This window comes from Musa acuminata, chromosome BXJ1-6, assembly GCF_036884655.1.
Source record: "Musa acuminata AAA Group cultivar baxijiao chromosome BXJ1-6, Cavendish_Baxijiao_AAA, whole genome shotgun sequence".
Taxonomy (NCBI): Eukaryota; Viridiplantae; Streptophyta; class Magnoliopsida; order Zingiberales; family Musaceae; genus Musa; species Musa acuminata.
This window is the reverse complement of record NC_088332.1, coordinates 3,070,843-3,098,250: the sequence shown is the minus strand read 5'-3', so window position 1 is coordinate 3,098,250 and position 27,408 is coordinate 3,070,843. Positions and strand designations below refer to the sequence as shown.

The 27,408-nt window shown below is 38.9% G+C and overlaps 2 protein-coding genes across 2 annotated transcripts; one reads left to right on the top strand and one right to left on the bottom strand.

Moving 5' to 3' along the window:
- Positions 1-48: 48 nt before the first annotated feature.
- Positions 49-20,502, top strand: LOC135675635 (DNA topoisomerase 3-alpha-like). The gene is made up of 24 exons (XM_065185984.1): positions 49-490; positions 2,832-3,010; positions 3,093-3,165; positions 3,367-3,489; positions 3,620-3,741; positions 3,817-3,889; positions 3,970-4,086; positions 4,925-5,008; positions 7,096-7,275; positions 7,415-7,543; positions 8,560-8,634; positions 10,465-10,554; positions 10,718-10,822; positions 12,973-13,007; positions 13,638-13,767; positions 14,767-14,819; positions 14,889-14,976; positions 15,070-15,108; positions 16,483-16,561; positions 16,663-16,734; positions 17,810-17,893; positions 18,719-18,895; positions 19,651-19,765; positions 19,989-20,502. Exons 1-24 carry the CDS (start codon positions 182-184, stop codon positions 20,218-20,220), a joined length of 2,763 nt encoding a protein of 920 aa, XP_065042056.1. The 5' UTR covers positions 49-181; the 3' UTR covers positions 20,221-20,502.
- A 5,057-nt stretch (positions 20,503-25,559) lies between these two features.
- On the bottom strand, positions 25,560-26,292 carry LOC103986660 (ethylene-responsive transcription factor 3). The gene has a single exon (XM_009404723.3). The coding sequence runs from the start codon at positions 26,255-26,257 to the stop codon at positions 25,697-25,699; it is 561 nt and encodes a 186-aa protein (XP_009402998.2). The 5' UTR covers positions 26,258-26,292; the 3' UTR covers positions 25,560-25,696.
- Between the last annotated feature and the right edge of the window lie 1,116 nt (positions 26,293-27,408).

Genomic DNA, 27,408 nt, shown 5'->3' with positions numbered 1-27,408 from the left:
TAAAACCGGCCTAGAAGAATCAAATCGGATCCCTTCTGTCCTCTAAATAGCTCGCGACGAGGGTTGGGTAATAACCCATCGGCGAACTTGCGCGCTTGCCTCGAATTTGAAATCCCCGCCGTTGGTCTCGTTTCGTTTATAGGGCGAGAGCGGAGCGCGCTCTGGGAAGCGCCATTTCCAAATGTCGCGGCGCAGCGGCGGAGGCCGCATGATCCGGGTGCTGAACGTGGCGGAGAAGCCGTCGGTGGCGAAGGCGGTGGCGGAGATCTTGTCGCGCGGCAGCGGAGGGATGCGGTCGAGGCTGGGGCGGTCGCGGTACAATCGGGTGTTCGAGTTCGAGTACACCATTGGCAGTCAGGCGTGCCACATGCTTGTCACCTCCGTCATCGGCCACCTCATGGAACTCGAGTTCGATGACCGCTTCCGCAAGTGGCACTCCTGCGACCCCGCCGACCTCTACCACGCCCCCGTGCGCAAGCACGTCCCTCAGGTAAATGGATCGATCCTTCCATCTATCAATTAGCCCTTCGAATTAGTGTATTGCAACAATTTTGCATACGGATGTTTGTTTGCAATTTTTATCTTTGGTATTAAGTTTTGAATTTTTATCCTTTGGATTCTTCATATTGTTTCTTCTGTTTGCTGCTAGAAAAATAGCGATTTAGGATTTTAAATGTTTAACATTTTAGATTCTTGTCTACGTCTAATTTAGGGTTTCATCCTTTCTTGGAGATTTGGTAGAATTTCCACTTGCTGTGCTGCTCCTCAATGGGTCGTTCTCTTTTCTCTTTTTCCTTTTCTGAGTTATAAAGGATCCTCCGGCAGATATACGGTGGCCCTATCATGAATGTGGTAAGTTGGCCGTCCTTTTGTTGCTGTGTTTCATCTATCTACATATTTAGATATATTCTGTTAGTAAGGATGAGCAGAACAAGATGTTGAAGTCCAAATATCTAAACTCTTGGGATGATGATAGGGAGGGATTCCCGTAGAGGATGCGTTCTGGGGAACAATGAGTTTAGAAGTCTTTGGACAGGGAGCCCTACACAGTTTCTGATGGTTAGCACCAAAATGTGCAGAAATAACTCAAGCATCCGAGTCCTTTTATCACGATACAACAATAACAATTTTGTAAGTCTCAACTGTTTGAGGTTGGCTGCATGGGGCTTTTGCTGCTATTGAGATATGTAAAAAGTCATAAGTTTAGTTAAGTTTAGAGTACTTAAATCCTTATTTACAGTTTCTATTAAAATTTTTTAGATCTTTCTCTATCTCTCTTCGTATCACTAGCATTAATCATTTTATCTACTATCACATTTAGAGGTCTCCTAAGTACATGCCTATACCATTCTAAATGATTTTCTTTTATCTTATTCTCTATCAAAACGATATCTAATTGTTCATGAATAAAAATATTTCTTTTTCTATCTTTCCTATAACTCTACACTTCCATCTCAACATTCTTATCCTTTTTTCATATGTTTTATCATGATATGGCTACAAATTAAGGGATCAAGATCATTTTACCAATTATACACCCTACAGTTCTCTTGTAACTCCTTTTTTCACATGTTTTTTGGATATGTAATGTAATGGCTAAATATTCACCCAGTGAACCTGGTTGAGTACCAATTGAAGGAAACAAAACTATCAGACCAGTGAGTTGGATCTCACATTGTGTCTCATGAAGGGGAGCACATGCACCAAATGTGTACTTCTCTCAGGCATTTAAGATGTTAAAATGCTAGTCTTATGTTTCTTACTCCTGGCTGTTTCTGGTTGTGAGGTTTCCCTTCTCATTTTGCTTCGTCTTTCTTTATTTTCTGACATTTCTTCTGTCCCATCATCGTTAGACTTCAATAATATCACTGAAGTGCTTCTACTTCATCTATGCTTTATTTCTCATTTGTTGTGTTCTGAGTGGTGGCATGTTGTTCTCTTTTTTATCTTTACCTTTACCAACAACTTTAATGCCATAGACACCTACTTTTTTGCTGACATTTTCTCCTTTCGATTGAGTTGTATGGACTGCATCATATTATAGCTTGTCCATAATTGGTAATGAAGTGCAGTGCTTACATTTTTTACCTTCACACTCAGTGCTGAGTATTTGTCTCAGTCAATCGAGTGAAGTGCAAGAATATTTAGGTTTCTTGGTAAGATAGATAGTTATGCTAAGTAAAATCAGTTCACTTCCAAGAGTGCATGCTGTAACATATTATTTGATTTGTTGATGATGTTTTCAGTAGTCGATATAGACAAATTGCCATCAGATTCCTAAGCTGTCAATAGAATCAGAAAATTTTCTAATACATTGGTTGTGTGTGTTTCCTTGGCTATTTTCATGTTCAATGGTTTTAGGTCCATGGGTCTAAATGTAAGTCATTTCTTTGCTTGTGCAGAACTATCATGAAGTTATGATTTCACTTTAAAAGAACATTATAGAAGGAATTGAACAGATGCTAGCAAAATGGAACTTGGGTTTTCAGATAAAAATAATGACTGATAAGGCAAATTAGTCAAATAATACATATAATAATGAAGAAAGGACAGTCTGAATGTGTGAAGCATCAGAGTCAATACTGAGGTGGCGGCAATCATTCTGGATATTGTGTGGCTTGTGCATGCAAATCTGTGGATCAGAAAACAGACAAACATTGGCATGTTCTTTCTAAGCTGGTTCATCTCACTTCTTTGTTCTCCTAATCTAGATAGACAATGCATTTGCAACTTCAACTTGTACCTGATTAGATACTTGATGTTGCCTTCCTGTTCTATCTTTTGATCTGAAACATAGGATTGTAAGATTTCATTATTTCCTGGAAGTGCAGGATAAGTTGGACATCAAAATTACTTTGGAGGAGGAAGCAAGGAGATGCCAGTGGCTTGTTCTGTGGCTGGACTGTGATAGAGAGGGTGAAAATATTGCCTTTGAAGTCATAGAAGTTTGCACATCTGTCAATGATCATCTCAACATTTGGAGGGCTCATTTCTCTGCATTAATCGATCGGTGCCTTGTGCTTACTTTCTGGCTATATTGTTGCTTCATTTGCATTAACTAGCTTGTGATGCTAACTTCTAAGAACTGGCAGGGAAATACACCATTCTGTGCAGAATCTTGCACGACCCAACAAATTATTCTCAGATGCAGTAGATGCCAGGCAGGTAAATTATTGTTATAACTTATAACAATGATCTGTTTGATTCCAGTTCATAGGTTCACCTTTGACTACCAAATTATTGGGTAAAATACTTGGAAAATTATGGTTGAACTTATTAAAGGAATAAATTTTCTATTTACATTTTTTCTATATTTTCCTATATTTGGTTTGCAAATGAAAACTAATAAACGATGATATCTTGCAGGAAATTGATCTCCGAATAGGTGCCTCCTTTACTAGGTTCCAAACTATGCTACTAAAAGACTTATTTGTTCTCGATTTTGCCAGTGATAATAGGAGTCTTGTACTAAGCTATGGTCCATGTCAGGTTTTGTACTGTATATCTATTTTATTTAAGTTGAGAACTAAGCATCATTAATCTGGTTCCATTGAACTTTATATTTCAGATATCATATTCTGTAGATTGATTTATAATGAAATTTCTCTGCCTGGTGCAGTTCCCTACTCTTGGTTTCATTGTGGAAAGATATTGGGAAATACAATCCCATGAAGCTGAAGAATTTTGGACAATTAACTGTTCTCATACTTCAGAAGAGGGAACTGCTAATTTTATTTGGATGTAATATCGTTTGATATTCTGCTATTTACGTTTTATACATACACATGTTTTATAAACAATACTTGTTCTATGCAGGCGTGGCCATTTATTTGACTACACTAGTGCTGTTGTAATTTATGAGATGTGCGTTGAAGAACCAGCTGCAACTGTGAGTTTCCAGTCATGCTATTTAACCTACTCGATGTCCAGCAATGCACGGTATTAGGTTTATGCTTCCTGCATTTTCAGGTTAAAAATGTTAAACACCAGGAGAAGTTGAAGTATCCTCCATATCCTTTGAGTACAGTTGAACTTCAGAAACGTGCCTCCAGATTTTTCAGGATGAGTTCGGAGCACACAATGAAGGTGAGGTACAAACACAGCTGCTTTCTGGTTTTTGCTTTAACCTATCAATTTCCTTAGTAATGATTATAGAAGTTGTTTCTGGTTATAATATGTTCGTGCTTATTAATCTGGATGTGTCATTTCGATCAGCTTTCATGGTGTTAAAAATTTTGATAAACTACTCTAATTTGCTAGCAATGAACTATATTATAATGATCAGAAAAAGGATATAAACAATGAACTCACAGGGTTCTGAAAGATGAGGATAAAAAAGGAATAAGTGGAAGAGTAGAAAAAAGGAGAAAGGTACCACTAGTTCTCTGCCACCACTGCATTTCCTGACATTGCTTTATTGTGTTCTGGTGCTTTGCTGCTATCAACCATCACTTTGAAAGAGTGGAACCCTAGCCTGAAGTACTATATTTTGATACCATTCTAACCTTTTGAGTTATGGACACAATGTTTGAGTGGATTAAAATGAAAAAAAAACTAGTTGGTTTGGAATCTTTATTTCGTGATATTCCAATTTATCATATTTTGTATTTAAAAGTTAGCCATAAGCATTTAACCTCATAGAGAGAACCAATTTTCAGACTGCATATATTTCATGGTAGGTTCTGAGTATTCAAAGCCAATTGTCATGATTACTGTATTGGTTTATATTTTTCTGGTTCAACTTGAACTCTGTATAGTTGGATGGTACTCTTGGACCTGTTGCTTTATGATGCTAAATTGCTAATCATCTTGATAGATTTAAGAGTTTCTTTCTCATTTTCCTATTTTGTGCTGCATGTCTCTTGGCCTTTTTATGTTTCGCTTATCACTGGAATTGTGATGCTAACTTGTCTCTTATATCTAGATAGCAGAAGAACTTTATCAGGCTGGATTCATTAGCTACCCTCGTACTGAGACTGATGGCTTCTCAGTGAACACAGACTTACATGTTGGTATCTTAGTTTTTCTTGATCTTCTTGTATAGCACAATAGAACTTGCTTTATGATCACTTGAACATTTTCTTTTTGAAAGAAAAACAGTTACGTTTAGCAAGTTAGGATAAGGATGAAAGGAAATCTTGATGTCTTTGTATGAATAGAAAAACAGGTACCCTTCCTCCTCTCCACTTGAAAACATTTTTGAATGATTATTCTATTTGGTGGATTCACTTAAAAACTGAGGAAGGCAAGGAGGAAGCAGTGGAGGAAGATGATTTTAAAAGAGGAGGATGTTTAGCAAGTTATGTTAAGCCTTCACTTGATCTTTCTCAGTTTTTGTTGATTTCTTATGTTTTCGAATGATTCTTCTATTTGTTGGATTCACACTCATCATCTGGATCATTTTTCATTCTGCATTAACTATGAAAATGATGATTAAGTATGAATTTTCACACTCAAATGTTTATCCAAATATATAAATGTCTTTAACAATGATTACTGTCCTGTTACATTTTCTACAAGGAGAGAAACACTTTTATTACTGCCATTCCTTTTTGCTTGATGATTGTTTCACTGGAATGATTTTTTGATGGAAGAATTTTCATCCTTGGTGGGTTTTAGTTCTTTAGTGCTACACGAGGAGATATATAAAATCAGCATATTACTATTTTGAAGAAAATAGTTGGTTGGCAAACTATTTTTGTTTTCTGAGGAACCTTGGAGCATGGTTTGTTTGGTACCTATGATAAATGTAAGAATGTAGAAAGTTACTAATGCTAAGACGTGGTAGGATAGAGGTAGACTTCTTTAGATCACCTAGGTGAACATAATACATTTACTTGGATCATGGAGAGCATGTTTACACACACACACACACATATCTCTCTCTCTCTCTCTCTCTCTCTCTCTCTCTCTATATATATATATATATATATATATATATATATATATATATATATATATATATATACACATTTATTTATTTATTTATATCATGTATATTATGCATGTGGATGAGTGTTGTAAGGTTGATTTAAAAGTATGAAAGTGCAAATTCAAGTACTAGCCATCTACTAAATGTGTATGTGTTTCTTTGTTGCTCTTCCTTTCCTTTTAGAAGTCTTAGAACGTTCATCATGCTGTAGTATCCAGATTGTAAATCATTGCACATATGTATTATGTAGATAAGACCAGAAATGACATAATTTTCCCGAACTAGAACTTTGATTGTTGCATTTTCCAACAAGGCTACATTCTGTTTTTGTTCCTTTGGGTCTGATGTCTCATAAAACCAAGGTATGCAATAACATACCGTATCGATGTTTCGAGGTTGGCTCGGTACGGTATGGTACCATGTACTGCTCAATACACCAGAGCGTACGATAGCGGGCGGTCTGCGTATCGGTATGCCGTCGGACAGGTACATACCGTCCGTACCGGATGGTACTATTCGAAATTGCATACCGTGCATAAAACTGTAGAAGCCCCCCTAATTTTTTAGTAATTTCTTTTATTTTATGTGTTTGTCTCACTGATCTGAACTCTTTTGCCTCTTTTTCTTTCTTTTCTCTCTTATCTTAGCAACTTGTTGATTGTCTTATAGAATGACTTTTGTATGGGCTATTTGTTGCCTCCAAAAATTTAGATTCTGTAGGTATCACTTTGACCATCTTTTTTAATTATCCTGAGGCCTTGAAAAGTTTTTGACCTCATGGTCCATGAGCCATGGGTATTAATATGGTGCCACATTGTAAAGAAATTGTGGATAATCATGTTTGTTTGGAAGATTAGTGACTTTTTCTTTGCTAAGTAAGTTATCAATGACTTAGCAACATTATGTCTCAGTTATATTATTCTCTGTGCTCTCTGTTTGTTTTTTTGCTTCGTGAAGTCAGATCTGTATGCATATAATTGTTGTTGAAGCTTTAGTTTTCTATTTTTGAAGTAGTCGCAACCTGATGTCATTGCATCCATTTAATAGTAAATAATAATCCTTTTCCTGCTGTCATTGGCTAATATACTGGATGTTATTTCACCTTTTTTATATTGCTCATTTGTTATAATGTTCAGTTATTTCTTGACCATTTTATGGCCTAGGCCATTGTGCGGGAGCAAGTAACACATCCAATTTGGGGTTCATATGCGCAACAACTTTTGGATGTAGAAGCAAGGCTTTGGAGAAACCCTAGCAATGGTGGGCATGATGACAAGGCCCACCCTCCTATTCATCCAACAAAATTCTCTGCTGGTGAAACAGGGTGGAGCCAAGACCACAATGTATGTACACAAGCAACTAAATTATAATGCAAGTCACATATTTGGTTTTGATTTAGTTGATTTAACTCTTGGATTAAGGTGTATCTGTTGTTTCTAATAGTCTAGTAAGTTTATATTTTATCTTAATTGTTCTATCCAGAGATTGTATGAGCTTGTTGTACGTCATTTTCTTGCATGCGTCTCACAACCTGCAGTTGGAGCTGAAACTACAGTTGAAATTGACATTGCTGGTGAACAGTTTTCTGCATCAGGACGTGTGATAATAGCTGTAAGTTACATTAGCTTGTTATTACTAATCTTCGGTGATGATATATGTTTGTTTCTTGTTTGTGTAGCTGTTTTCTGGTTGTTTCGTTTTTTGATGGATCAGTTTGATTTTTCCTTGACTTGTTTATGCTATTTCTTTTTATTTGTTTTACAAGCATTTATGGCTTGTTTCCTAGTTGCTATTACCAACCTTCATTCTTGCCACTTCTGCAATATTAGGTACTTCAATTACTCTTTCTTGCAGAGAGCAGATGATCCAGATTAATAGGAAATAACTATGTAAATAGGCTTTTTGAGAGGATTATAAACTAATATTTTGCTATGAACTGACTGCACAATCAAATAATTCCTTGTTGATGCTTGCAATTTGCTGAAAATAAGGCAGTCTTGCAAATGATAGATGACAGTTTTTGGAACTTGAGATGATATTGTGAAGTTGTGGTAACTGGTAAACAAGTTTTTTGATTTTCCTATGCGATTATAGCATGTGGCAAACAGCTCAGATCACATGGGATCGATGGCAGCAAAGTTACATGTTGGCATGCCTTATGTCTTGGATGATAATGATGGGTGAAAGAGATCTTGTTCATATAGAGAGAATATTTGTATGATGTTATCGACCTTAACATTCTGAAGAACTTAGTGTTTTCCTAGAAGAATTGAAACTGCAAATTACTACATATGAATATTGTGGTTTTCATAAAGCATTGTGGATTACACAAACAAGGAACATTTAGTTTGCTTAATGCTTGACCATAGAATGTTAGGAAGCAGTCTTAGACCAACTTTTGCTCACATATGAGTAGAAGATGTTATCTTCACTTTGTTGCTTGCATTGCATGATTGTTAAGTTAATATTTATGCTATTGTTCTGGTCACTTTTCTTATTCTAAAGAATTTTAAAAGTTATTTCTTATTTTCTGAATCATTCTTAAAGATACTTAATTTTGGTCACTGGAAAAGTAGGAAATTTATTTAAGTATTAATTTATGTTCTGAACTTTCTTTTCTTTGATAGAAAAATTACTTGGATGTTTATCGGTTTGAATCATGGGGAGGTAATATAGTTCCTACATACACAATCGGGCAACAGGTATGTTATTGCCTTTCACTTGTTCTGTAGATTTATTTCTTAATTGAAAATTTGAAATTTGAGTTGTAACTTGTTTTATACTTGAACCTCCCTATGAGATTCATTGTACTTTAAGTAGTTTAACATGATCATGCTAAGCAAAAAGATAGCATATTATTTTGAGCTGAATACTGGTTTGATCCATGCCCAAGAAAGGTTATTATATGTTAAAATTTATGAAGCAATTTTTTGCTTGTAACCCCCTAAAAATTACATTCTAAGAAGATGCTATTTGAAAAAAAGATAAGAACACTACTTTATATACTGATTTCTGGAGTATTTTATTGAAAGAGGGGTCCATTCTTACTTTACTAAAAGAAAAGATTTTCATGTGCAGCCTTTGGGAAAATGTTAGTCCTTTCTTTAACTTGATTCATCATTTAATTTCTAAATAGGATTTTGGTCTGCAACATGAGATTGGACTAGTTAAGTTGAATTTTGGGAAAAATGTAATTTTTCTTAGGCTCTACTATAAGCATAGTTAAGCCTCCATAGGTGGATTGTTGACAATGATCCTGCTTAAATCAGATATCATCTATTTGTTAGAACCAGGGATTGCAATTTTTTCTGAACATGTATGTACCTGGTGGTAACCTGTGTAAATTGAGCTTATTGCTAGCGCCACACCCATCTCTAAACTCGCTTCGTTGCCTCTCGTGTTGTTAGCCTGCACTTGGCACTCTTCCTACTCTACTCTTCCTTCTCCCCTCTTCTAGGATAATGGTATCTAACCGTGTACCATATGTTGACCTGTGTGTTATGGACCATACTTGTCTCGTCAATGATTGGCATGGGTTCGATTGTCAAGATTGCAATATTGGATTAGAACTAATTGTTTGATTAGCTTAAGTTTGACTTTTACATATGCCATGGTTAAACTAAAAGTTTAAAATACTAAACACCACCCTTGGTAGATTTCTAAAGGTTAGTTATATAAACCGTACCGTATTAGGTGTACCAATTTAAGTGAATACTTGGACTAGGCTATTGAGTTTAGATCAGTTGGATCTCAGAGCATGTTGCTTTCAAACCAATCAATGGACAGTACTAATCCTAATCCTACATGCTATCTGCCAGGGAAGGATTTTGGCTTATATGTTACCGCCAGGATGTTGGAGATGTGATAGGGGAGTTGTGATGCCTTAATCCATCATAAGTTGTGGGGTGCGAAATTGGATAGTATGAGCTACTCACTCACTGGTGAAATGGAAAGTTTAGAATAGTTTTCTGAATCCAAATTGTTTCCAGATATCCTTTATTGATGTCTGCTTTGAGTGAGTTGGCTGTTATTGGTTAGAGATTTCACTGCTAGATGTGTTTGGTAGGCTATCAGATGTGCGTCATGTTCAAGGCTTTTGTACCTCTGATGTTTCAAAAGCCTAGCATCACCTGATACTTAAATGGTCCTTGATCTTTATTCTTGTTTTCTAATTTCTAATTTTTGGTTTCCGTGAAATTTCATCATCAGCCTTTTTTTGGCTTTTGTGGACAATCTGAATGGATTTGTTGATAAGTATATCCCATAGTTCATGATTGCCAGAGGAGTTCACCAGCTGGAAGCTTTCTATATTTAAATGTTGATATTCCTTTTCTGAAAATTTTCCACTTCTTTTTCTAGTTATGATTCTCTTAAACAAAACTGAGTTTCGAAGTAGGACTTCACATATCTAGCATATGTACTAATACTGAGCCTCTAATTTTTTGCTTATTTTTGTGTATGTTTGTATTTATACTGATATCTATGTTCAATAAAGCTCAATAATGAGTTAATGTTGCTCTATCTTTTCACAGTTTATTCCAACCAGTTTGACCCTTGATTCAGGGGTGACCAGACCACCTCCTCTTCTAAGTGAAGCTGATCTACTTAGTTGTATGGACAAGGTAAGCATCCACTATTACAAGTCCTGCTTTTGTTTCTTCTTTTTTTTTTGGTGTGTCTATGAATGCTTGTATAAGTCCTTGTGCTTTTGTTTTTCTTTTGGTGCACACATGCTTGCATAAGTCATCTTTTGATGATGTATCACTTAGCTCAATCTGCTTTCAGGCAGGAATTGGCACTGATGCGACAATGCACGATCACATTAAAAAGTTACTTGATCGGTGCTATGCAACAAAAGATTCAAATACTCGTTTCTCACCGACAAACCTAGTAATTCTCATTGCCTTTTGTTCATGCTTTTGTAGCTCTTTATATTTGTACCTTTTTTTCTTCTTAATCACTAGGTATAACTCATGCAACCAATTAAGCATCCATGCAAACTCTATGATTTAAAATTAAAATTGTTCCATCTATTGTTAGTTGCTAGATCATGCTTGTTATAAGATGGAAAAGTTTATGGCAGTTAAATAACAATGCAGTTCAATTTAAAGATATAAATTCAATTTTGTTTGTTCTTTGTGGGAATACATGGCCATTTAGATCTCGAAAAATTCCCTTCTTTCGCACTTTAAGATCATTGGAGGTATGTTGCATCCCTTCAAGTCTGTTCTTTCTTCGATATACATGGCCCTTTCATTTGAGAAGTGTATGCAGGAAGTCTTGTGAGTGTTACATGGGCATTATGTTAGAAACTGTAGATCCTAGTCACTTCTTTTTTTAACCTTATAGTAATAACTTTTCTTTGAAAGACCTATCCAGAGCTTCCCATGAAGGAATACTTTGATCACATGTTGTCTATACTCTTGATCAGACTAGTGAGATTTAGCCACCAAGGATTTGCCAATTTCTACCTCTTTGAATTTTCCACATTTTGTTAATCTAGTATCCTGTTGAGTCAGACAAGTAATCCAAGTCAAAGGTTCATTGCCAACATCTGTTTATTTATGACAAACCGAATTCCAGATTCCTTTTTTACCTCTTCTAAGTCATGCCATACATAATTAATGATGATAAACGAGCCTAATTTATATTAGACAAGCCAAAGTTCACAATTTTGTGTACTGGTCAGGGATCAGACTGGCATCATATCAGTACATACCAACATATCGAATGTTGGTACATCAAGTGTTAGTATACCCGAACATATTGATTTTTGGAAAAAAAAAACCTAAAAAGACTGAAAAGGAACCAAAAAAGAAACTGTTTGATGTATGACCTGTATACCGATGTGTACTCTCTCTCTCTCTCTCTCTCCTCTCCTGTCACTGCCTCTGCCTGTTCCCCATTGTGTCACAACTGTGCCTCTAACATCCTGTCATGTCACTGTCATCTGCTCCTTGTCTGGAACTCCATTTCCTCCTAGTCCTATTATTATGCCTCATCCTCCTCTTCTTTCGTCCTCCCCTTCTCTCTAGTCTAGGTGGTTTTGACTTGTACCGAATGTCGGTAAATTGTCCTTAAACCAGAGCCACACCAGTCTAGTCGTCTACTGGTATTGACACTAGATTGAGATTTTCAATCTTCATTTCAATATTTAATGTGAATACCCATATGTTGAGCAGTGTATATACTATATAATCTTGAAGTCGATACAATGTGTTGTTCTTTATTGCCGTAGGATATATTTATGAGAATGATGTTATTTTTTGTCTTTCTTTACAGAGATTAATATTGACATCTTTTAGTGATTTGTTAAGTTCTATTGTTGAGCTAAATATGTAAATTTACTGCATTTTTCTTGCATTTCCTCATACTATTGCAATTATCTGACAATTAATTATTTCTGTTTAGTTCACGAGTTATTTTACTTGAGAAATTACGTGTATGTGTTTTACCAGTTTGGCAGTATATACATGCACATATAAATTATCTGATTACATACATGGATTTCATTTTTATTGACTGGTAGTGACCAATTCGGCATGGAACAGCATGTAAATGCTTGACCTAAGTTTGGAAATTGCTGTGAGCCCAAAAATTAGTCAAGATGTCTTCTTCTTCTATAAAAAAATAAAAAATATCTGCAAAGTATTTGTGAAATTTGTGGTTCGTATATCACCTCCTATATTTATTGGCTGTTGTTTAATAAGCTTACTTGGGATTTGCTTTGCCTAACACTGCTAGGGGTCTCTTCTATCACTTGCTAAAGACATCTTATCAAAACAGGTCTGTTTGATATTATATTGAATAAGCAGCCATTATAGTTAGTTCATCTTTTGTCACATTTGTCGCCGTCATTCATCTTGGTCATACTTCATCTTCTCATGCTTTGCCTAGAAGAGTTCAATCAAACATTTCTTTGTTTTTTGTTATATTGATCAAATTGCTTCCATTAATTCATAGAAGTTTTATGATTTTCACATATCAGTTAATTCTTGTTGACTAAATTTTTGGCTGACCATGTAATCTATTAATGGCAGGGTGAAGCATTAGTGATGGGCTATGATGAGATGGGGTACGTAAATAATTGTTATCTTGTCTTGTGTATCATAACATGTGTCATCCAGCATGAAATTACTCTCTTTACATCTAGTATGGTACATGGAGCACTCAAACAGTAAAATGATATGCTATTATAATTTTTCCCTCCTGCAGAACCTATATGTTCAAAGTCTACATAGTTGCAAGTTTATGGTGTTGAAGCTTCTTGTTGCCTTCTTTAATATTGGTTACCTTTTTCTACATGCAAAGGAAGAGGACATTAGTTTGAAAGTTAAAAAAATATGTTAACCCTACCTTTTTAAACTAACTTTCAAACTAATGTCCTCTTCCTTTGCATGTAGAAAAAGGTGATTTATTTCATTATTCTTGAACTCTTATTCATGGAACATTAGAGAATATAATACTACCTTTTGAAATAAATTTGTATAGCTACTGCACATCGTGCACTTGTCACAATAAGGAATTTCTTAATTAATGAAATAATGTTGGTCACGTCCCAGGGGATTTTTGATTTTATAAGATTCCATTTATATTTGTTGACCTATCTACTAATAAATTGTGAACACTAGTTTTGTAGTAATATAAAATAAATTTAGGTTTTCTTTTTTTTATTTTTTTGAATGTTTGTGTATACTCCATTCAGGTATGAACTTTGGAAACCCTATCTCAGAGCGATGATGGAGTGTGATATGAAAGCAGTAAGCATAGGTACAAAGAGGAAATCTGAGGTTTTAGAGAGCTGCTTACAACAGATGAAAGCTTGTTTTCTAGATGTAAGTCTGGTTAACTCAGTCACATTCTTAAAGCCTAATCGTTACATTAAAATATTCAGTAGAACACCATGATACTTGTGTTTTAACATTTCAACTGTAGTATTTATTTAATTATTTTAATTAGCCTTTGGATAGTCTTTTCTATCTAGTCAGTGGTATTTAGATTCTTGTATAAAACTTTGCAAGATCCGCATATTTTACATGGTTAAAATATTTGGCCTATTTTCATTCTCTTGCCTTAGAAAATGAACTAAAGTAGCTGGCTTGCTTGATCATCAACAAAAGTGGGTTTAGTAGGCCTTATGAATGAACTGAATGAAATTTGTTGGGTTCATACATTATCATTCTGTTATTGAAGTGCATCAAGTCTACAAGGATGGGAACTGATGATTTTACGTGCTTCTGCAAAAAATGATTTATATGTAGGTTTGAATCTGATTGCAGTTTGTCCACCTAAGTTAGGGAAGTGTCAAATAAATTGAATCAGTTTGTCAGGTAATCTGCTTTAACTATTCAAATTAAACTGAATCATGATTAGTGAAGATTCTAGAATTGACTAGTTGTTTTGTCTTAGTACTTAAAAACTATATAGGCTAGAGAAAAATATGCAGAACAATGTATTTTACAACCAAGTTTGAGAACATTTTGGCAAAACTCAATCTCATTTTATGCCAGTTCCTGTTAAGTGTTCACATATAAAAGAATGAAACCTTTCTAGTTTCTAGTACTACATAGTATAAATAAACACCTTTTAGATATTTGTCGTACATAGACCTTACTTTTTTCTTTTGCCTGAATAAGCTGGAATGTTTGAACCCTTTCTGCCCAGTGACAAATTTGTGTTTGGGTAATAGTATGTGCTACAATCTAAATGAGTGGAAATGCCTTGTATTTATTGCTAATAATCCTGCTACACCTTTTAAAATCGTGTGTTTCATATTGATTACTTTCTTTCTTTTGCTTCCTTTTAAATGTTTATTCCAAAAGTGTGTTCTGTAGGCAAGGCGAAATAAAGTGAAACTCCTGGAAGCAATGGGTTTATTCTTTGAGAGGTAATCATGCATTTTTTTCACTCATGCTCTTTTGGATTTAGGATTCCAATTCCTTTTTTTATCTAATAGATCTGCTGGGGATGCACATAATGTTGGAGAGACTGTAAGGCCATGTAGTTTATGCAGTGAAGCTGACATGGTGCTGAAGCGAAGACTGGTAGTTATTCTGTTCTTTTGTTTCATTCCATCTTCAAAGGACAAATTCTATCTGATCTTTTCTTCAATATTAATCTGTTTCTTCTTTCTCCAGAATGGTGATTATATGGTGGGATGTTTGCGCTTTCCTAATGTGAGTTGCTATCTTTGAGACCTTCATGTTGCACCTTATAATTCACCATAAAGGGCTTCTTTTCTGTTATAATGATTTCCTCAATCATAGTTTTCTTCAAGTTTTTGTGTTGCAGATATCATCTTTCTGCTTAATGTAGTTGTTATTGTTGTTGTATAATTAAACAAATTAAGTAAAATCATTGACTTTCTTGTGACAAAAATAATGACACTAATTTTAGGCTCTTAAGACTGCTACGTATTAAGTAAAATCTACAACCATTAGAACAATACAATGACAGCCATGGTTTATCAGTGCTGTGCAAGGAGGTGTCATGCCAATGATGATGAGAATGGAAGTTGAGTTGTATGTCACAGAGTAGCCAAGAGTGTAAAGAGATTTACACGTGTGCAACATTGCACCCACCTGCTTGGAGATTCTTTCCATGATTGAAACGTACTCATTGGAATGCTAGGGTCACATGCAGGTGGGTGGTTAGTCTTTTAGGAAGCTGCAGGTTGATGGTGCTTGCAAGTTAGTCTTTTATTGTGGTAATTTGAATGCAATAGGGTCACATGCAGGTGATGGTTGCAACTGAGGAACATACATACTGCTCCTCTTGCCATTGCCTATATTACAGAGCGAATTGGCCTTGAACCAATTTCAGGCAGAGTCAATCTGGTCAAGTTCCAATCAGCTTCTAAAGATGGGACCCAGGAGGACTTTCAGAGCTCTAAGATGCATACATCTCTTTGATGATTGAGTTATCACAAAGCTCTAGAAGTCCTCCTGGGTCTCATCTCTGAAGTCCTTCAGCTTAATTGACTTGGGCTGGGTCTTGGGCTAGGCCATTCTGCATTACAATTGTGCTTGCAGATGGAGTTCGTTTGTGAAGGGGTTGACATCTCTTGTTTTGTTAAGGACTCTTGAGCCCTACCATTTCATATGGATTTCTTTCCTTCTTGCAATAGAATTGATGAAGGATTATTTATTTCTTAGTTAAGTCTTCTTGCAGCCATTTTTCATCTTTAGACCTTACCAAATCAGGATGTCTCCAACAGCTGGAAATATGTCTCTCGAAGTTTTAGAAGTCTTACTGGATTGCATCCTCTGCAATCAGCTGAATCTGGCTTGATTGACTTGGAATGGGCTTGTACTTGAAACCAATCTGATCTGTAACACTCTGAGACCTTCAATTCTTATTACCAAACACAAGAAGTGTTTTAGATCAGAAATTTAGAATTTGGAACTAATTTGATAAAAAGTGATGCCATGATTCTCACATCTATAATTTTTCATTATCATTGCTACTAAACTTCCATGCCTAGTAATGGTTTTCTGGAATGGTTCTTTGATAGGCTGTGGTTGTACACTAATTATCTGAATATATTTCAGTGTAGGAATGTAGTATGGCTTCCAGGATCAATATCAGAAGCAGCTGTGACCAATCATGTTTGCTCCAGTTGTGCTCCAGGTCTGCCTGACATCACCATTTATCCTAACTGAGCTGTAAAAGTTGGGCTATTTTACTTATCCATGTTGTCTTGTGTGTTGATTAAGTTATTCTACATATAGGTCCTGTTTACAAGGTTCAGTTTAAGTTTCGAAGACTGGAGATTCCTCCAAATTATGATGTTGATCATTTGGGTAAGCTTTATTATGGCTGCAGTGATTAAATTCAATTGCAAACATGATTTATAGTCTCCTATGAAAGCTACAAGTACATCGATCTTGAGTTCACGAATAACTAGTGTCATATTAGATAGAAGGAATTCTTTTTTTTTTTGGCAATAAAGTGAACAAATAGATTCATCATCCCATTACATGTATGTGCAAATCCTATCTCAGTACAAAATCTTGTTTTGTCTCAGAATGTTGAGTGCGCACCTACATATCCATTTTTGCAGTTCTTGATCCAAAACTTAGGAAGTAGAGATATCCCAGAAGCACCAACTACGTGATGCACAAAGGTTAAAGACCAAAGCATGCCCAACTTGATGAATCGGTTTATTCTAAACCTGCAACATGTGGTCTCACCAGTGTTGGATCATGACAAACTTGAAACTTTCCAGTATTTAAGTACTGGGAGCTGTTGTACTACCAAGAATTATGAATCTGCCATTGCAACAGTAATCAACATTTAGATTGTAAGTGTTCTTGTTAAGTTTGTTTTGGGTCTTCTTCAAACACTGTCTATATGTTTCACTAATGAGAGTTGAAATAGTTGGATTTGGGAATTGTTACATCATTTCAGATATTTAACTAGTAAATGGATTATGGAATGTTCCTTTTAATTACTCTAGAATCAATTTGTTACATGATTTTGTCCTCTGTCCAGCCTCCATATTACTGCTATAATGCTATTAACCAACAATAACAAACCGTAATGTCCCAAATATCTAGGGTCAGCTAGATGGATCTGTTGCCATGTTTCCATCATTAAGTCATAAAAAATTATATCCTTAATTCAATAAAGAGGATTTAAATATTTATTTATATTTTCTAGTAAAGTCTTTTCAGTTGGGACTTTACAACCTTGTTGTTGTTGTAAAGTCTTTTCAGTTATGGGGCTTTTTTGTGTTTGAATAAAGTTAATCATAGAATTATCTTCTATCAAGCAAGGCAGATGGCAATTGGCATACTTCTTCTATGAAGCTTATGGCATTGAGTGTACATTATATTCTCTTTTATTCAATTATTGTGCTAACATTTCTTTCTTTAGGTTGTATTGGTGGCTGTGATGTGATACTGAGAGAACTAATTGAGATTTGTGGAACAGGATCTCATAATCATACTGGCATGTCAGGTTTGTTCCAGAATATAAAGAAGTCAGCTTTGGATTGTACAATGAGTTTTCAATTGTGCAATTATCATTCTTTTTGCCAGTAGCCTTTTCCCCTTGGTTCTTATTGTTCTCCATTATGTTTATTTCCCTGTGTCTTCCAGGGAAATAATCTGCAGGTATTGTTAATTCATGATGCAATACATGGTTTTTATCATTTTTGCTGCAGCATTGTTCTTTCTATGCATATATGTGGCCATGGTTGCTTCATTTTGAACCCTTCCTTGAGATCTCTGAAGGGACCTGTTGCTATTGTTGCTCTATTGTCACTAGAAAATACAGTGGATGATATTTTTATTTGACCTTAATGTCACTGATTAGGCATAGTAGAATTTCCATCTTTTTCTTTTGGGGGCAAGCTGACCTATTATTTCATCTCGATCCTGCATTATTCAGATCTTCCTTGTACTTAACACTTATAACAAGCTATGTTTTCTAAGCCTAGTGTTTCTGAGTCATAATTTGTATGTAATACTAATAGCTCTTGGGAAAGGACATAAAGAATACTAAATGTAATAAGAGATTCCTGCGTGTGTTACAACCACAATTTAGATAGAGGTCCTGCACTTTTTGATGTCATCATTTATATAGATTTCCCCTTATAGTTCACCATACATGGAATCATACCGCTCTGCATATTCTGTGACTTGTTAGCTTCAATAACATTAAAATTCAGATCTCATTATATAGTAATTGGGGGTCATCAATATAATAAGTGGACATTTCTATCATTGAGCAAAATCATAATAGTAAAGTTTGATTTGATTTTGGTTTCTCTGATTCTATCAGCGAGAGGTCAGCGAGGCACAGAGCCTCTGAGCAGTGCAAGTAGAGGTAATTCAAGGCAGGAGCCCTGTCTGCACTGTGGACAAACAGGGCATTCTTCAAATCATTGCCCTTCCCAGGATTCCTCCTGCCCACGTGCTGCTCAACCTGCCCGAGTCCGGAATGCTAGAATTATTTCAGGTATTAAATTGCTAATGCTCTTAAACCAGCATAAATCTAAAATGCAACTTCAGCTTATTAATTGCATTGTCCAAGCTATCATACACCTGTGGTTTAGATTAAATTGATGTTACTGCATTGGTCTGACATGTCATTGTCCAAGCTATAACATACACCTGTGGTTTATATTAAATTGAAGTTACTGCAATGGTAAGTCTTCATTGCTTATTTCGCAATATGACCAGCTCGTGTTGACTTAATACATTTGTGGTAGGTACTAGCAGCTGAACTTGCAACCATTAGCAATCATTCATCCATGACTTAGAAGTTTCTAATAGCATGGTCAAAGCACCAATGTTACCAATTGATGCCTTTTTTTAATGTGGTGTGTGTGCGCACGCGTATGTGTATATATATATATGTCTGATAGCATGATCTGTGGTTTATCTTTGGGTTGTTCCGTTGCCTGCAATTGGGCTGAGTACCACTGCATTATCAACAACCAAGCCAAAAATGACTTCTTACTTTCCTGCAAATATCTCCAGTAATCCGGCTTGCAAAATCTTCCAGCTGTGAATTTCTTTCTCCACTTCAATAAATAAAATATCTTACTCCTTAAAATTCAGCTATACTGAATGAGTGCAGTCAATTAACAGTTGGCTCAAAAGCTCTTGCTGATCATGACACTTAAAAGGGTCTTAGATAGTTAATGTTACTTCATCAATATGCTTGTACAGTGGAACAGTAATCTTGGCTCACATATGTATTAAACGCAGGTGAAGTCCAGTGTAACTCATGTGGAGCAACTTGTGCATTGCGAACTGCTAATACAGAAAGTAATAGAGGAAGGAAGTTCTACACCTGCCAATCACAAGAATGCGGCTTTTTCGTGTACGTATCTCTTTCATGATGGTTTCTGTGGGTTCGCAGCATCTGATGCTTTCTTTAGTGACTCGATGAAGGTTATGTGTGTTTTGTCTGTTTCATGCCTGCCACCTCAACCACCCCTCTGAAAGCTTACTTAACTCAGTTACAGAAGATTTTTCTTGTGCTTCCCTCCAGAATCCTTTTGGGTGGACGAAAGTAATCAATCTTATCCTTTTCTGGAATGCAGATGGGCAGACAGCTTGGAAGATGGTGGAACACGAGGACATGGTGGATCCCGTGGGGGCAACGGCAGGTCATCTTCCACGGCGAGGAGAGGTGGTCGCGCCCGGGGACGGCGAAATACACCTACTAATGGTGTTACATTCGTATCGGCAACCGGTGAGCCAGCATCTGGAAGCTGCTTCGTGTGTGGTGATCCCTCACATTTCGCAAACGCCTGCCCAAATCGTGGCAGGTGACATGAGTGTCATATTCATGCAGAATTCTGGCTTTTGCTGCGTTATTCGAGTTCACGAACGTCATCTGGTCTTTGCATCAACAGATTGTCATTATTCCACCTTTTGTTTTAGTTGAAGGTTTATGAGAAGTAAAAGCCGATGCTCCTTGTGAAATATATTTTTTAATTTGAGAGGAAAAAACAAAATTATATTTTTTTAATTTGAATCTGCTTTTTACAAATTTAAACGATGGTAAAAGATCATCAATGCTCAAATTTTAAAATTTTAAATAAAGCTTATACATCGATAGGGGATACGTTGTCATTTTAGAAGGATAATTATAAGTTTTTTTCTTATTATTTATGATTAAAAAGATAATCATAAATTTTATTATTATTATTATTATTATTAAAAAGATAATTATAAAAAAAAAAATTATCTTTTATAATTAAGTATAAAAGTTCATTTTTAATATAGAGAAAACGAACTTCTTTAGATTATTTGTATTTATACTTGTACATCTCGGGTTATCGATATTAGAGATATCGAGTTGAGAAATTTTTCTCGATCTTGATCTTCGTATAGGTGGCATTTTAAAAGTTTATTATTTTCATCTTAGAGGCACCTTAAACATTTTAATATTAGAAGAATGGTTAAATGTTGCAGGAACATTCATCTATTAATCCTCTTAACAAATGCTTGAGCGATGAAGTCTTACCCTCGACTACAATACTTTCGCTTAAGAGGGGGCAACAGCTTTCCTGCCACACATAGATGCATCCATCTTAGCGTAAATACCGACACGATACTAATGTTTTTGGAGCAAGAAGGAGGGCTTAATATTGAAGGAACGTTCATCTACTAATCCTCTTAACAAACGCTTAGCAAGGAGGCCTTATCCTTGACCGTAGCACTTTCACTAAGGGGCAACTGTTAGGATCAAGAGCACTAAGAGGGAGGGGTGGGGGGGTGAATTAGTGCAGCAGAAAACTTTCGACGATTAAAACTGTGTTCGTATGTTGAAATCCGATTCTGACATAAAAGTCGTTTCGTACAGATAATAACTTTCAAAGTTTATGAAAATATATTTAAAGTAAAGTAAGGCAGGAAGTTTGCAGTTAAGATAGAAATCGGAATTCAAACTAAAATATTATGTTCGTACGATAAAATCGATTTCCGACGTAAAACCGTTTTCGGAAACTTAACTTGTAAGTGAGTTCGTAAAAGAGTGCAGTAAAAGTAAAGAGGAAGTAAAGCACATATGAAGGTTTGCAGTAAGGTACGCAGCAAGAATAAATGCAAACCAAAGAGCACCGTAATTTTAAAGTGGTTCGGTTAATCTTGACCTACATCCACTTTTGGCTTCCTCCTCCGACGAGGTCACCGATGTCCACTAGAGGCCTTCCTTCAATAGGCGAAGGCCAACCACCCTTTTACAGATTCACTCCTTTTGACAGGCTTAGGAGACAACCCTTACAAGATTTCTCTCCTCTCTTGAAAGATGAAAACTTGGAAGAAAAGAGGGAGGAGAACTTCTAGCCTTTACAACACTTTTTGAGCTCTAAAACTCACAGAGTAAGATTTAATTTTCGGTGCTTTGGGTTACCCTTTCATTGCTGAAAGGGTGGGGTATTTATAGGCCCCAAACCAATTTGAATTTCGAGCTCAAAACTGTCATCTCTCGGAATTCCAGGGTCTGGCGGTTGCACCGCTTGACTGGGGCGGTTGCACCGCTTGGCAGAGCTCGGAGACTGAGCCTCTGGGCGATGCCACCGCTTAACAGGGGCGGTTGCACCGCCTGGCAGAGCTCGGAGACTGAGCTCCTAGGCGGTGCCACCGCCTGACAGGGGCGATTGCACCGCCCAGTCTCACTCAGAGACTGAGCCCTGGAGGTGCCACCGCCTGCTTGGGGCAGTTGCACCGCCCAGCTTTCCTGGGAGACCCTCTCCTGGGCAGTGCCACCGCCTAGCAGGAATTCTGGTCCAAATGGGTTGATCCATTCGGCTCAATTTAGGTCTGTCAAGAGCCCAATTACCCCTAGATTAAGTTAATGGGATCACCTCTCATTCTTAACTTAATCTACATGCTAACTATGATAATTCTTAAGACATTTACTACAGCTTGCTTCGGTGCGTCAATCGCTTCTTCAGGCGAGCTTCCGGTGAACTTCCGTCGATCATCTGATGAACCCTCGGTGATGCTCCTGCGGACTTCCGGCAAACTCTTGGACTTGTGACGACCCACTTGGCGAGTTTCGACGAGCTTCTTTTGGCAAGCTCCTGGACTTCTTGGATTTGTTCTCGCAGAACCTCCGACAACCGTCCAGACTTCCGTCGAACTCTCGAACTCCCAATGTGATCATAGTCTTGACTCTGACGCAACTCCTACGGCATGTCTTACTTCCATCGTAGTTAATCCTGCACATGTAAAATAAAACTTCGATCAAGACAATTAATCCTAAGCAATTAACCAAGTTGTCCGGCATGTCATTGGTCCCTCGACGCTTCGTCCGATTCTTCGGCACATCGTCCTCTCCTACGGCCTATTGCCCAATCGGTCAGTTGACTCCACAACTCCGATATCCTTGGCACAATACCCGCTCTTCTTAGCCCGATGCCCGAGTCTACGGCCCGAAGCCTTCTGTCGATACGTCGACCGATCCACCGGCTCGATGTCCAATCTTCTGACATGTTCCTCCGGCACAACATGAATTTTCTTGCTTTAATTGTCTCATCCTGATCGAAGCATCCTGCGTCACTCAAAATGCAAATTAAAACATAAACACATATCAAGTGGTTTCATCATCAAAATATGAGATTTAACAGCAACAGCCTCCCTTGCCACACATGGATGCATCCACCTTGGCATAAATATCAACGCGATACTAGTGTCTATTCAATAACTCAAAGGCGACTCCTTATTTGTCCACGTTGAAACATTCTTGAACCTCACCCAATAGACACAAACACTAATAGGCATGATGCATATTGTTATTTGGCTCTTGCTCTAGCTAAGCTCAATAAGCAACGTAACCATCGCTATCACGATTAATAGCTCAACCACCATCGGCAGTGGCACTCGTCGAGGTTCCCCCATCTAATGCAACACCAACATCTCAAGAGTGCTTGAGGCCCATCAAACCATCGGTCAAGGAAGTACCTTGTTCCCCAACCATGAAATTCAATGGACTGCCACACCACTACTATATTCCACTTAAATCCCAAGCCCAATCGATAAATTCAACGGATGATTCTATGAGGATTTGGCTATGGCAAATGGACTAACTTTTGGAAGAGGTGCGATAAAAATTTCAACAATCTAAAGAGGAAAGCCTGGCCAACCCCACCTTTACTAAGAGCATCTAGGGGAGCTGATCCAGGCCCAATTTTATCTCCCATCATTGGAGGTCTTTGATGGTAATACTGACCCGTTAGAGCACTCCATTGCTTTATGCACCCAAATGTCGTTAAACAACACTTCAGACACCCTGATGGGTCGTGCCTCATATAATACCGACCTGTTGGATCATACCATTATTTTTCATGCTCAAATATCGTTATACAACACTTCAGATACCTTGACGTGTCATGTCTTCCTAACTCCATTAAGAAGCCTAGTACGAGAATGATACACAAACGACTCTCTATTAGTCTTTTTATTTAACTCACTAGAAAAATTGAGTTTCACTTCCTTAAAAATATACGCTCAAAGCCATCACAAACTTCGTACATCTTGGATTATTAACTTAGACTCAGCGATCTGAGAAACCTCTTGCAATCTCGTTCTTTGTGTCTATTGAATCTTAAGATGTTATCATTTTTATCTTAGAGGCACATCAAACAATCTTATAAATATAAATTCGAACTATGTCAATTTAATCATGATATCAATAACATTTTTTCTTAAACAGATTTCCACCGTCACTTGAACGGAGAGTTAACAGATAATAACAAAGGGTGGGGGGTTTGACCACCCGTCAGTGATCTTACCTCGTACAGGTGGCATGTCAAAGCAGCCCAAAAAAAGAAATTTTCAGCCTCACGTCACGCGAGTTTCGCAATCTTATTCTTCCTATCGGTGACCGTAACCCAAGCTGGTAGTCCATCCAGTGCGTTTACCGAAACGGGCCTCACATCTTTCTAGAATTGTCTTCTTGATTCGGGAAGGTGCGCTTACCCGAGACCTCACGACCGGAGAATACTCGAGTGTCACCGGATGGTGAGCTTACCTATTTGTGCCGGGACGATAAAGTCATCCAAAATAAATAAATTGACATATCGTCTCATATTCCCTCGGTGACCGAACACAAGTCATAATTATAATTAAGTAAATTTATTAAAAGGTGTTATCTACATAATTAACATAGACGAATTGATGTGTCCTCAGCCTTGGCATCAGCCCCGAAAGCAGCGGTAATTAAGAGTTAACAGTACCCAACGTCGACGAAGAGGATAACAAGGAAGAGCTTCGGGAGGATAAACAGGGAAAGCTTCCCGATCACAATACCCAGTGACTGTCACGCCACCTCTTTATTGGCTTTGAGATGCGGGATCGGTTGCCCCCTCATAGACCCTTTTTCTTCGGTCGGTGGACCCATCTTTGCAATATGCTCTCGCAATGACACGTGAATGCACATCGTGGCCCCACCGTCACAGATTCCCCGATTACGGCCTGCCGCCACAAACGTGACACCCATCTCGCTCGTCCGCATCGGTGACAACGAATCGGATTCTTCCACTTTGTCGTCGTCTCCCGCAACAGATCGGCGATGGCCGACACATGCGGACAACAAACCGGCACGAGAAAGAAAGGAAAGGATGGGCCGGTGGGAACGGCCGCCACCACACGTGCATGCCGATGCGACAAACGGCAAGCGACCCGCGAGTGCCGGGGCGGCTATATGGGCCAACGCGAAGACCACTCTCTATCACTCTCGCGACCGACACGTGCCCCGTTAGATCGACAGATGGATCAGCCGCTCCTCCAAACTCCTCGCTCAGCTTTTAGACGCCGGACACGGGCCGCCGTTTCGAGTCGTTGCGTGGAAGACACTACTGGAACTTATGCATTGTCAAAAATACCCTTCCGTGAAATGCCTCTTGAAAGGATAAAATGACGGGAAAGCCCTCCCATTCATGCGGGAGTCCGCTCTGTAACATACCCTCGTAAATGAAAAACAACGGTAAAGATATCCGATGGCAATTCCGTCCATCATGGTGTGACATCACGTCTCGGCAACTCGGTACCGAACCGGACGACTCGGCCCGGCGAGTGAACGGTGATTCAACTCGCTCCGAGTAATCTTCTGTCGGCTTCTGTTGTTTACATCCAGAATCGCAAACCAGCGTTTGATCGGAAGCTTCAGTCGCAGCGAGGAAAGGGCATAATAGATGTCGGGATATGTCACAAGAGAGAGGGAACCGAAGAAGGCGAGGACAGGTAAATACTACAGGACAAAAAAAACCGCCGGACATGGATCCGAGGCGATCGATCTCCGTCACACGAACGGAGGGGGTAGGTTGAGATCGAAGCAGAAGGGCGGCTTCTTCTTACCCTCCGCCACCGTCCCCCTCCTCTCCTGCTCGCCCTTCACCACCATCTTCACCGCTTCGAATCGGTACCCGGAGAACTCGGATCCGCTCTCCACCGCCAAACCCGGCTGCCCCAGGAACAGATCTCGCCCGTTCAACGCCGTTGCAGGTTCCCGGAAGCCCGATCGCCACGGCGACGACGACAGCCAGCCGATCTGCGGCTCCTGCACGGCGGCGGGAACGATCTCGACGTCAGCGGCGGAGTACCCGAAGTTGGTCTTGGCCTTGGACCCACGGAGCGTACGCGCCGCCGCGTCGTAGGCCAGCGCCGCCTCCTCAGCGGTGTCGAAGGTCCCCAGCCACTTCCTCGTCTTCTTCCACGGGTCTCGGATCTCCGCCGCGAACCTTCCCCACGGCCGCTTCCTCACACCGCGGAAGTGGGCCTCCTTTTCCCCTCCAGCCACCGCGGCTGCCGCCGGCGGCCCCAAACCCTCCTTCCTCAGCCGCAACGTCTCTACCGCCATCATCGAGGCGAACAACAAGAGGGGTCCAAGGGAAAGGAGGTGGGTGAGCCGGGTATTTATAGCGCAACCGGAGCGTCTCTGTTCCTCCCGACATGTATATCTCCTCGTAATTATTAATTTATTATTTTCTTAATAGGCGGATTTATTCGACGGCGGTGATTTCTCCAGTGCCGCACGAACGATCAGACGGCTGGCGACGCCGTGTTCGTAGTACGCCGATGACCGGCGCCCGCACATGCGCTTGCCGCGTCGCTGTGGCAGCTCGCGGCGCATTCTTTGTATCCTTTCGCATTGCTTTCCGCACGTGCGGCCGGGGCGTCCTCCCGCTGCCGAAACAACGGAGGTAGGTGTCGTGGGTAACGGAAACTTGGCATGGACCACGATGCGGTCCGGGGCGCGAGGTCCGGTGACGTAGCAAGTGGGTTGCGAACGGTCGACACGTCGCCGTGGTGACGGCCGGGATTCCCGGTGGGCCCCGCTATGGCTACCGTTTAACAAAGGAAGTGACACGTGAGGGGTGGCGTTGTAACGGCAGGGAGGCGCGTGAGCGATTGGGGGCGTGTTAAAGAGAGAGGGGGTTTGTTTTACCAACCACAGGATTATTAGGGTGGAAGAGATGCCCAAAAAAATAATGTATACGTGTGAGGGGATGCGTGCGTGGGGAGTTAAGTTAGTGGTACGAAGCGGAAAAGGAGTGGCCTCACAAAAGGGTGGATTCGGCGGCGCCGGCTAAGTACACGCAACCTGGGGCGGTTGAGGCGCAGCTGTCCTAGTCAGATTATGGGACAGGAAACCGATCCTGCTATGGCTTGGCCTCCACATATTTTTCCCTCTCCTCGCCTTTTGGTGGTGCGATTTCCTGAACTGTGAGAAGAATCTGTGAGTTTACGGTACTAAGAAAAGGACAAAAGGGTTGGCATTGTTGGCCACAATGCCGACCCGCAGCTGGACTCCCATCTCTGCTTGTCCTTATTCTCTTGACGACCGAGGCTTGCGTGTAGTGGGACGGTCGTCGATGAGGATTTGTTCATTTCCTCGGTGCTACTATTCATGATGATTACAAGAATAGTGGCTGGGTGCTGCAGCAAAGTGTGAATCAGCAGCGGCAGCAGCTCATTTATCGCATTTGCTTACATCTGTAGATTCGTATTAGT